The sequence below is a fragment of the Populus euphratica genome, unplaced genomic scaffold (assembly GCF_000495115.2).
Source record: "Populus euphratica unplaced genomic scaffold, PopEup_1.0 scaffold18.1, whole genome shotgun sequence".
Taxonomy (NCBI): Eukaryota; Viridiplantae; Streptophyta; class Magnoliopsida; order Malpighiales; family Salicaceae; genus Populus; species Populus euphratica.
In genome coordinates this window covers 744,920-756,289 of record NW_011499881.1, presented here as the reverse complement: position 1 = coordinate 756,289, position 11,370 = coordinate 744,920, and the positions used below count along the sequence as shown (strand labels likewise).

At 36.1% G+C, this 11,370-nt stretch overlaps 2 protein-coding genes and 1 long non-coding RNA gene across 3 annotated transcripts in view; 2 read left to right on the top strand and 1 right to left on the bottom strand.

Annotated features, from left to right (window-relative positions):
• The first annotated feature begins 286 nt into the window (after positions 1-286).
• LOC105129390 (myb-related protein 305-like) lies at positions 287-1,767 on the top strand. The gene is made up of 3 exons (XM_011031421.1): positions 287-586; positions 916-1,045; positions 1,161-1,767. The coding sequence occupies exons 1-3, from the start codon at positions 430-432 to the stop codon at positions 1,660-1,662; spliced, it is 789 nt and encodes a 262-aa protein (XP_011029723.1). The 5' UTR covers positions 287-429; the 3' UTR covers positions 1,663-1,767.
• A 2,234-nt stretch (positions 1,768-4,001) lies between these two features.
• LOC105129388 (uncharacterized) overlaps positions 4,002-11,370 on the top strand; it is a 15,087-nt gene continuing 7,718 nt past the window's right edge. Inside the window, exons 1-2 of the long non-coding RNA XR_843061.1 lie at positions 4,002-5,998; positions 6,080-6,609. This is a non-coding gene — a long non-coding RNA (uncharacterized LOC105129388). The remainder of the gene's footprint in view (positions 5,999-6,079; positions 6,610-11,370) is intronic.
• Positions 6,719-9,803, bottom strand: LOC105129387 (probable folate-biopterin transporter 8, chloroplastic). The gene is made up of 2 exons (XM_011031419.1): positions 9,064-9,803; positions 6,719-8,408 (listed from the first exon to the last, which is right to left on the bottom strand). Exons 1-2 carry the CDS (start codon positions 9,566-9,568, stop codon positions 7,255-7,257), a joined length of 1,659 nt encoding a protein of 552 aa, XP_011029721.1. The 5' UTR covers positions 9,569-9,803; the 3' UTR covers positions 6,719-7,254.

Below are 11,370 nucleotides of genomic sequence, written 5' to 3'. Positions count from 1 at the left end.
TGTCGCAAGTGGTGGTATGAGTGGCAAAGGCGTTTCCAAATCTATTGAAAGATTTGATCCTTACATCACAACCACTAGATTGGGATGTTACTTCTCATCAATCAGAGGGTATGGATTCGATTTAGCAAATCATGATCCCATAAACTTTAACTGACGTTTCAGAACAATGGATAAAAAGCTATGGAAATGAATTCGTTACGGAAATATAAAAAACTCAGATATTTTTTATTCTGATCTTGCAATCAAACTCTACACCTACGACAGGAGAGGAGAAGTACAGGGATGATATGACAGTGACACTAAACTGACTGATGGAAGATCAGATATAAATACGCAACAAACACTAGCCCCATATGCACAGAATATGGAATAAAAATTTTACCCGCACGTTAACAACACAAGTCTTTTCCTTAATTCCTCCCTTTATACATGTCTTGGGGGGTGATGGCAGGGCAGTTGGCCTGGGGTGGTCTGATCGAAGAGGGTTGGAGGAAAGGACCTTGGACTGCTGAAGAAGACAGGTTGCTTATTGAATATGTCAGGTTGCATGGTGATGGAAGATGGAGCTCTGTAGCCAGGCTTGCAGGTGGATATCTAACTTCTACATAGAACCTTTCTTTAGCTACTGAGCTTTCTGGCTCGGTTTCTTAGCCTATGTAACCATGCTAGAGATTTATCTGGATATACATGGAAATAGCTAAGCTCGGTTAGATTGTTACGATTGAAATGGTGCAAAGAACCCCGTTTTTACTTGATTAATGACCCATGTGGATTTTCTTAATTATCCTAGTCAATATTAGTATTCGTTTATGGAATTTCCCTACAACCTTGTTATTGCTAATGCTGCCGTAGACTATAGTATTCCTACTGGTCGGGACTGATATTTTATGTCCCTGTCTTTTGCGGGCTGTGCAGGGCTGAAAAGGAATGGAAAGAGCTGCAGATTGAGGTGGGTGAATTACTTGAGGCCAGACCTGAAGAGGGGGCAGATAACTCCCCATGAAGAGAGCATTATTGTGGAGCTGCATGCTAGGTGGGGGAACAGGTAAAAACTTGAACTCCCATCATCCTTACTGATTTTTTATTTTTTTGATAGTCTTCGTTGAGATTTCTAAATAAAGCTTTATATATAGCTAATTCAATTTCTTTAAAAAAATCAGGTGGTCCACAATTGCGAGAAGCTTGCCAGGAAGAACTGATAATGAGATCAAGAATTACTGGAGGACTCATTTCAAGAAGAAGGCCAAGCTCTCTCCAGATAACTCTGACAAGGCAAGAACTCGTCTCTTGAAGAGGCAGCAATTTCAACAGCAGCAGCAGCTGCGGCGACAACAGCAACAAACTCAACATCAACAACCACTGCAGATAAATCAATTGGACATGAGAAAGATCGTGTCCATGCTCGATGAAAAAGAAGATAAAGCGCCATGTACTCCTCAAATGGGGCAGGAAATGGCCCCTCATGCCATATACTCCTATACAACTGAGGAGCATGGCTTGCTCTATAATATGTTCAATGTCAATGCATCAGTGCCTGAGGCCTCCAACGAGGATATACTCTGGGATGGCTTGTGGAACTTGGATGATCTCCATGGCAATCTTGGTGCGGCATGTGCAACAAACAAAGCTAGTATGCAAAATTTAGTGGCACCTTTCTGTTAACTGATCACTAAGCACTGTTACATTTCTCTTGGTGTTTTAACTGTTACTGTGTATTTAGCTAGCCATCATCAAATGAGAAGGCTCTTTATCTGGAGCTCATTACTACTCTGTACGATAACCTTCTCACAAGAATATGGAACCTTGATAACGCAAATTATCCATCCTTCACGGTTTCACCCTTTCACTTTCACTCTCCTCCTCCTCCTCCACCCCCGCCCGCCCCCGCACCCCACCAACACCACCCCCCCACCTTCTTTATCCCGTGACAAGATGGTACCCGTAGACCAGTTTTCTTGTATCGAAATTAATTAAGCTCAACTCTTTCATTCGATCAAAGATAAAATATCCATATCAGAACCAGGCAGTTCAAGAACGTGAAAATTAACTTAATTCCTCATGGTATAATCCAAAGTTTTTGAACCCTATTGATTAAAGAGGGAGTCTCTTTAATTATCTGAACAATTCCTTTAAATCCAATCTCCACTTCTTCATTAATCACTATTATTATCATTATCATGATTCTTTTTTGGGTTTTAGAACCGCACACATGCTATTGGATTAGTTTTCGTACAGTTAAATTCAATCCTCCTTTCCTATCCCATTAAAAAGAGACTATATATCTACATTGAAACGAGGATAAAATGGGTGCTTCTCAGAGCGCCTTGTGACATCCTGGTATATAATTCGTATTAGAGCAAATAGAAGAGTCAATGCCTATGGTAGGTGTGATAGGAATGATGATTTGTTTGGTTTTGAAAATATTTTTTTTTTGTTGAAATGTATTAAAATAATTTTTTTATTTAATTTTTTTTTGAGATCAGTTTATTAAAATTATTCAAAATATATAACTTTTTTAATTTTTAATAAAAAATTTAGTTTTTTTAGAAATATAAATTGATCCATATTTTCAAATAGGTTTTAAAGATTATACAATATAAATTATCAAATTAATGTGTTTTTAAGATTTTGATTAGTTATTATCACCAATAATAATAATAAAATCTAAAAAAATATTATTTTAATTAAAAAATTAAAATATATTTTTAAAATACATTTTGCACTCCCTTATCAATGACACTAAATCTCCTACACTTTTGATGATGATTTTATTAAGCTTTCTTTATTTCTATCTATTTGATTAAATTTAATGGTTAAGTAAAAATTATAAAAAAAACACGATAGAACTATTAAGACAAATAGCATGAGATTCTAATAATATATGCAAAATTTTATCTTATTTAATCAATTTATGTACATAAAATTATGCCATCTCATTCCCTTGTCTTCCATGTTTCTAACATAAAATTATGCTTTGAAACCTGGTATTGTTGTTTCATTTTAATTTTACAGTGTTATTTTTTAAATAATGTTTTGTATTAAATATATATTAATAATTTTTTTATTTTAAAAAAATTATTTTTAATATTAACATATCAAAATGTTTTGAAAATACTAAAAATATATTAATTCGAAATAAATAAAAAAATAATTTATATTAATTCGAAATAAATAAAAAAATAATTTTTTTATTTTTTTTCAAAATACTTTTGAAATACAATAATAAACAGTTGCTTAATGTTTATGGAATTTTTTATTCAATATTTTTATTGAAATTGCTTTTTTTTTTCTTATCATATTTTATATTCTTTTTTTTTCTAACCTTTAATTTTTTATATTCATGGGAAATGATTTTCCCGATCTCCTTCTAAATCTAGATCCACTTATCCCATGGATTATTAGACCAAGATTCGATGAAACATAGAATTAATTTAGACGAGGAAGAGAAAAGAAGAGGGCTATCTTGCGTATGAAGCACCTTGGAATGAATTATTGTAATGCAAGAAGTTGAGAACCCTCAAAATGGTTTGTTTTTGTAATTTAAAAATGTTTTAAAATTTTTAATTTTTTTAAATGTTTTCAGCTTTTTTTATATTAAAAATGGATTTAAAAAATAAAAAATTATTTAAATATATTTTTAAATAAAAATAATTTAAAAAACAATTAAACAAGGACTTGGTTTTACACACCACAAGAAAAGAGAAAATCCTCTCCTTAAAATAAAATAAAAAATTCTCTCAAGCACGAAAAAATTTGATTTATACATTTAAATAGTTTTTAATTAAATTTTATTATTATCAATTATTATAATAATATTTAAAGTAAATAAATTGTTTTTATAAGAACTAATATGGGTACGCATAGATAATGATAATTATTATAAAGTCAATTTATTATCAATATTTGTGTTTTAAATGAGCAATAAATTATTAGTAATAAAAGGCCAGTTATGGCTAGGTCCATAATCGAGACCCAACTGGCCCAACCGATTTATTTCCCCACAGTCCAGTGTCTCCTAGAAGAATCACCCGCCTAATTCTAACCACACTCGGAGCCGTGAAGTCCAGATGATCCTCTTCTCTGTAGTCTGTATTGGAGGCAATTAGCCTCAGAAGCTCCCGTTATGACCTTTCCGTCACTCTGGTCTCTTCAGCTAAAGATCTCCTTCATTTGCTTCATCTCTCACTGGCCCACAAATCTCTCAAACTCACCCAACAATGCCATGCTCGAATTCTCTCTCTTGGTTTCACCCAACACCCCCTTTTGGCCATAGAACTCGTGTCTGCATACGCTGTATATGGTGTCCCAACTCGTTTTTAACTCGCTCCAAATCAAGAGTGTTTATCTATGGAACTCATTGATTAATGGGTGTGTGAAAAATCATGTTTATAATGAAGCTTTTGGTTGGTTTTATCAAGTTCCCGTGGTGTTTTGCTTGATGATTATACACTTGCAACGATGTCAAAGGTTTGTGGTGAGATTGGTGACTTGAATTCAGGGAAATTGATTCATGGGAACTGTTTGATGAAATACCTGAAAGAAATGTGGGTGCTTGGAATGCTATTATATCGGGATATGCGGATTCAGGGGACTTTAATTTTGATAAGGATATGTCAGATTTTGTTAAAGATATGCAAATCGAGGGGTTAAAACCTGATGTAATCACAGTCTCTTCTCTTTTGAGTTTGCGTGGCGGGGATATGGTGAAAGGGAACTATGGGAGAGAACTCCGTGGGTTTATAGTGAGAAACGAGTTGGCTGTGGGTTCGGAGTTTCATTTGGGATCTTGCTTGATAGATATGTATTCTAGGTGTAATAAAGTTCATCTAGGTAGAAGGGTATTTGATAGCACGAAGGGTGGGAATGTTTATACTTGGACAGCAATGATCAGTGGTTATGTTTAGAATGGATCTCTAGAGGAAGGACTGGTTCTTTTTCATGAAATTCAGGTGAGGGATGAAGTAGAACTTATTAAGGCTTCGCTTGTGAGTGTTCTTCCTGCTTGTAGCGCAGTTTCTGGTTTAAATTCATGAATATGCCATCAAGAAGGAATTTAATGATGATGTTTCCTTATGTAATGCTTTGATCGGCATTTATTCCAAGTGCGGGAGCTTGGATCATGCAAAACATGTCTTTGAGCATGGTTCTTTTCATAGGGATCCAATATCTTGGAGTTAAATGATTTCTGACTATGGATTGCAGGGGAAGGGAGAGGAAGCTATCTTTGTATACAACAAGATGCTTCATCTTGGGAATAAATCAGACATGATAAGAATAGTAGGGGTTCTTTCTGCTTGTGGTCGGTCAGGATTGGTAGATGAAGACCTGCGCATCTATATATCTACAATAAATGAATATAGGATCAAGCCAACGGTTGAGATTTGTGCTTGTATTGTGAATATGTTAGGCCGATCAGGCTAGCTTGGCTGAGCTTTAGATTTTATTAAATCCATGCCAATGGAACCTAGTCCAGGTGTTTGGGGGGTGCTTGTTAGTGCTTCCATAATCCATGGAAATGCTGAGATGCAGGATCTGGCTTGTAGGTTCCTTATTCACTTAGAATCTGAAGGCCCTCCGAATTATGTCTCACTTTCAAACTTGCATGCGTCTTCCAGGAGATGGGGTGTAGTATCTGAGGTGAGAAAAATGATGAAAGAAAGGTGCTTAAAAAAAACTACCGGGTGCGGTTGGATAAGCATTAATAACACCCCTCATTCTTTCTATGATGCTGATAAACTGCATCCATGTTCCAAGTCAATGTATCAACTGCTGGATGACCTCGTATTGTTGATAAAAGGAGCTGCTGTTCCTCATAATTTTGAAAATTTGACATGGGTGCCTTAAATATTGATATGCTGTTTTCTGTCTCCCTTGACAATTGAGGATATCTTATGTAATCCATAACCATATGCACAGATATGCATTCGTTAACCAAATGATTGAGACTCGACTGCTGTCTATACCTCTGGACATGTTTGCTGAAAATTTTGTCATTCGGGTTTGTGTATTTCTTTCTAGAGTTTTTATTGTCTTGGTTTGACGTACCATTGCTTATGAATGAATTATTTTTTCCTTGCAGGCGAATTTTGCTTGTATTCTCAAACTAGCCAAGTTGTTTCATGTTAGGCTGTGTGGATTGATAATATGGACACAGCATTCTAGTTGCGCTTCGGCTCGCCTTTTTTTTTTTTTTTCAAAAATAATTGAAACAAAAGGAGTGCAGCCAACCTCGAAGATAATTCACAAGATCTGAAGACTTGCCGAACTGCTAGCGGCACCTGATTGGCGGGGCAGTGAGTCACATTCCATAACTGTCAGGAGCAATAACATGCAAGCATCGTTTGACAGTGCTGGGATTGACGACTTTTTTTTTTTTTTCTTTGTAGATAAAAAATTGAATATCTAGCAACAAGATTGTTGGAGCGCAAAACACTTGCCAATAAGCTGAAACAGGAAACAGGGTTGCTAGCGTTCCATATGGTTCTTCATACGTGGCTTCCATTGTAACCATGTGATATCTCCATGCTTGATGTTCAAACTTCTTCACTTTGCCAAATTTGTTACGGAAGCGTGGATTAGTCAACAAAACTATGTATGGAATAATACCAGGTATTTTCATGATTCCAGTTCTTGTTCATAATTTTGGTTTCTCTACTCAACTGTCCCCTCTGCTCTGCACGCTCAACCCTCTAGCCTCCACCCGAACTAATTTTTTTCTTTTCATAATTCAGGAATTTATTAACGGCACCACTAAGCAGAACCCAAACCATAGTTGTCATAGCATTAGTTCACTACCAAAAGTTAAACATTGGGTATATAGGCTTCCACAAATAGAACAGAACAGTCACAAACATCATCTAAATGCCTTCCTGCTTGTTCTTCTCCATTCCTCAAGCTGCCAGATGAACTTGATGTGCAGCAGAAATAGTCCTCTGGAAATTATACTACACACTTCAACAAACATCAGAAGCAAATCTTCATATCAAATATCAAAATCCCATAATCAAGATAACTTCCTGCTTGAATGGAGCTGGTAACTGATGCGTGTACATTTGTGAAACAATAATCCATTTGAAATTAAACAAAGGATCACCTTTGCCAGAGGAGTTGCACCAATTAAAGGATCATTCTTAATCTTAGCTGCGGCTGAAATGGGCTCATTTTGGGTGTGAAGACATGAGACTTGGACAATTCAAATGTCCCGATCCTCTACTCCTCTTTGTCCACGAAAATGTTATCGTTACGCTAGCTCATTTATCTCTGTGAATCAGATTCTCTTTCACGGCGGTAAACATAAATAGAGCCTAATAACACTCTTCCAACCCTTCTATTTTTCCTTGTTCTTTTACTCATACCTTGCTTTCTTTCTTTCTCAACAATGGGTTCGGACATGGGTACACGTTGAATCCATCCTAAAGGCAATAATGCTGCAAAGAACTGTATCAAAATTCCCACTGGCAGGCTTGAGTAATCACCAGATGTTATTCCGATCAGAGAAGCTAACCCAACACCCAAAAACCCACTGACAATTGATGATAAACACAACGAAGATGCCAAGAAAGAGGTAAGAGATCCTTCACAACCCTGAGGACATAAACTAGCTAATAGCATTGAGAAAGGAAGGAGCTTAAATTGAGCAAGTATTTCTGCTAAACCCGAAAAACAACAAGCAAATACCTCGTTGGAAATTCCCAGTTTAAGATTTATCTGTCTCACAAGAACAAAGTCCAGAAGAAGAGAAGAAGCATATAAAAACTGAACTGCACCAACTAATTTCCTCATAGGTACTTCTTTCCAGTAACGGTCATAGAGTACAGTCATGGAAAGAAGCATCATCTGCCCAATTACACGTGACATTCCAATAATTGAAGGATCAAGATGCAGACACTGTGTTTGATAGCAAAAGATGGAACCTGAGAGAACCGGAACTGTAGCAATAGAAGCTACGATCCAAGTGAGAGGGTGGGAGATGCTGTCCTCGTTTAATGCAGTTTTAAGATCACTTAGCTGTTTTCTGGTATTCTCCCAAATTGATGTCTTCACAAGGTTGTGATTTGATGGTTCTAATAAACCAAGCGATTTCTCTCTTACTATTGATGAAGTTGCTAGTTGAAGAGAGAGAAGAACTGAAAATACAAGAAACATGGTTTTGGGTGGTGTTTTTTGTAAGAAACAACCACCTAGCAAGTTGCCTAGGATTCCACCAACAGCTAAAGCCATAAATGCATAGGACTGGAGGCCTCCAATTCTGTTTTTTTGGCCATACTCTGTGACAAGAGCATCGTTTGCTACTTCTGTGATTGAAGCACCAAGATTACTTATAAGAATGCATGAAATAAGAATCGGAAGGGCTTCCCGTGCAACAGGGATCAATGCCAGCGGCCCCCAACCCAGCACCTGCAAAAAGACTGAGAATTTCACTTCCGTCAGCATCCTTTGTAAACTTGATCAATCAACCAGATATATTAGTTCGTAAGAATTATTTAGGATATGGCGAGCTTGCACTCACTATCACAATAGGTTGAGTTTTCAAATTTCAAATTTTCCCTTATCTCTGGTGATGGCCATATCTTTACCTATTTTTGTTCTTCAAGAAATTCCCTACAATCACTTACAATAGACATCTAAGAAAGACAAACTATCACCATTTACCATGCACTTTCAAATTCTAGTATTCATTCAAGACTGCAGTTGATAGCAAAAGGATAGGATCAGACCAAAGTAAGCTACTATTATAACTAGTCTGATAAATTAAAGGTTCTGTATCTTTTTATTGTCCATGCACAGGAGGTATGGAGATGGAAATTGACAAAAGGAAGCTTGAGTCATAGCTACATAGGGAAAAGGAAAGGTGGGGATTTCAGGCAAAGGACATAATGCCAGAATCCATGCCCAAGAAAATTTAACCACATATCCAGCCTGATTTAGAAACATATATAGGATCCAACAATAAGCTTAAAACATAAAATTAAAGAATGCCAGTCGAGATGATTGGTTAAACAGAAGCAATGAACGCTGAAAAACATAAACTAGACAAAGCAGAGGATATATAAGATAACATACCTCCCATGAGAATATAAGGTACTCTATGAGCACCTCCAATGTAAAAAGCATCAGAGAGGAGTCCATAAAGAGGTTTGGCCACCATGGGAAGGTTACCAGAGATTTGCAAAAGCTGCAATTGTGATGGATGCAAGTTGAGATTGTGAGCCATATGGAAGTTGAGAGAAAGCCAAGGAAAACTCCTAAACCCCTGCATCCAATACCCAAACCCACACAAAGCCAGCATCTGTTGGCGACCCACATGGCCAGAATCTCTTCTTTCCTCGTATTCCCGGTTTATCTTGCCTTTCTTGTAAGAAACGTGATCTGGGGTTATTAATACGGAGCCAAAAGGATGAGTCTTGGACTTCGCAGGGTTGTTAATAGTGTTGGGGTTTTTCCTGAGAAAAGAGCATGGAACTGGTTTCATGTGAGAAAACTTAGTAGAAGAGGATATTTGTATTTTTGGGTTATCTGGATACAATTTTGTAGCTGGACTTCGACTGGCAATTGATAAAGGAATCATGGTTCTTGAATATCAGGAGGTTAAGAAGTTACGAGGATTGTCGGTGCAGTTTAGATTGACTCAGTTTGTGAGTTGGAAACAGGAGGTGCGACATTGATAAGGTTTGCTGAGAGAAGAAAGAGAGTGAAGTTTTCGAGGAAGGAGAAAAAACTAAAAGACTGCAGGAACAGGAAGGGGTTTTGTATACTGCAGGAGACCGACAGAGCGGGTGGGAGCCTTGTAGGGTTCCAGGCAGACGATGACAACTTGTATTTATGCTGTAGTTTTTAATTTTAAAAGGGGGGATTTGGAGGGTCCTACCAACAACTATCAAGGAGATTGGAGGGGTGATGGTAGGGTTTAATAGGTCAAAAATGGAGACATCACAGATATGACGTGATGTTAGAAAGGGAGTCACTTCGCGCGTCTCTAGTCTTGTCCAAATAATTGCTAAATGTCTAAAACTTGGATCTTCCACATATAGAAAAAAACAACGGCATAAAACTCAAAATGGGCACAATCACATTTAATTTGTTTTAAGTGGTTGTTTGTATTTGCTTCAAGTTAATTTTTTGTAAAAATTAAAAAATATTATTTTTTTATTTTAAATTAATATTTTTTAATATTCTTAATTATTTTGATATACTGAAATAAAAAATATTTTTTAAAATAAAAAATTAATTTTTTAAATTAATATAAGCGATATCATATCATCTAATAATTTAAATTTTTAGATTAAATTAGTTCTTTGATATAATATTAAAGTTTTAATATTTAAATAATTACGAGTTTAAAACTCATCATTTTTATTTATTTGATAAAAATTAAGTATAAAATAATATAAATCTCAAGTTTATTAAAAAAATTATTAAGAATAATATATATTATATTTTAAATTTTATCTACTAATTTAAATCTATTTTCAGAATGAATTGTTTCGAGTAATTCAGCTCATCGAGAGTGGTTTAGCTCATAACTAACAACCATCCTGTACCCTCTAAATTAACGTGGAATTTCAATCAAATCTGCAAATTTAATTAGCTTCTACATTGTTAGTGCCAATAACGTGACTTGATCCAGAGCTGCCTGTACTGATACCTTAAATGATAGTTAGATGAGACCACACACTCCATGCCACTCACCTCCTGGTTCTCACCTGCTATGATCAGCTACACTGTTATGCCCAACCATCCCCAGTTCTCACTTGCTGCTAGCCGCATTGCACTGACCATCATAGCTACATCAACTCTATTGCCTCCCAACTGTCGTTGTCGTTGCTCTTGATATTCATGCTGACACCATTGCCTCATAATGGCATGCATATATATTGAAGGCATCCTCCAGCTTGCCACTTCTGTAACTACTTTAAGAAACTGTTGCCGCTGCAGCCACCATTGCCTACCACCATATCTAGCACCATCTTATTCACCAGTTAGCTCTGCACAGAATTGAATTTTAGGAAGTTCTGTTAATGAAGTTAATTAAATGTGCCGACTCCTGTCTCAGCTAATTCCCCAGAAAGCAGCATGATGTACATGAAGTAAATTTATTAATTTTCTATGGAGAGTTGTTAAATTCTGACTTCTCACTTTATTTCATAATGAATTGTTGAATATATACAACATCTACATATCTATATTAGAACAGCTATTAACTACACATAAATAGATATTATTGTTAGGTTCTAATTTATAGGAAAGGATATCTGACTTTCTGTTTTTACTCCCAACAAATCAGCTTCAAATCTGCCTTAATTACTTCAGAATCTTCAACACTCCCCCTCAAGCTGGATGGAAGAGATCTTTCATTCCCAGCTTGTCCAA

Excerpts from the sequence above, each read along its gene's own strand:
- LOC105129387 (XM_011031419.1), bottom strand. The coding sequence starts at position 9,568 with ATGATTCCTTTATCAATTGCCAGTCGAAGTCCAGCTACAAAATTGTAT. Across the intron at positions 8,409-9,063 it reads ACCTTATATTCTCATGGGAG|TCTTTTTGCAGGTGCTGGGT; the intron begins GTATGTTATCTT and ends TGAAATTCTCAG.
- LOC105129390 (XM_011031421.1), top strand. The coding sequence starts at position 430 with ATGTCTTGGGGGGTGATGGCAGGGCAGTTGGCCTGGGGTGGTCTGATC. Across the intron at positions 587-915 it reads CTCTGTAGCCAGGCTTGCAG|GGCTGAAAAGGAATGGAAAG; the intron begins GTGGATATCTAA and ends CGGGCTGTGCAG. Across the intron at positions 1,046-1,160 it reads CATGCTAGGTGGGGGAACAG|GTGGTCCACAATTGCGAGAA; the intron begins GTAAAAACTTGA and ends TAAAAAAATCAG.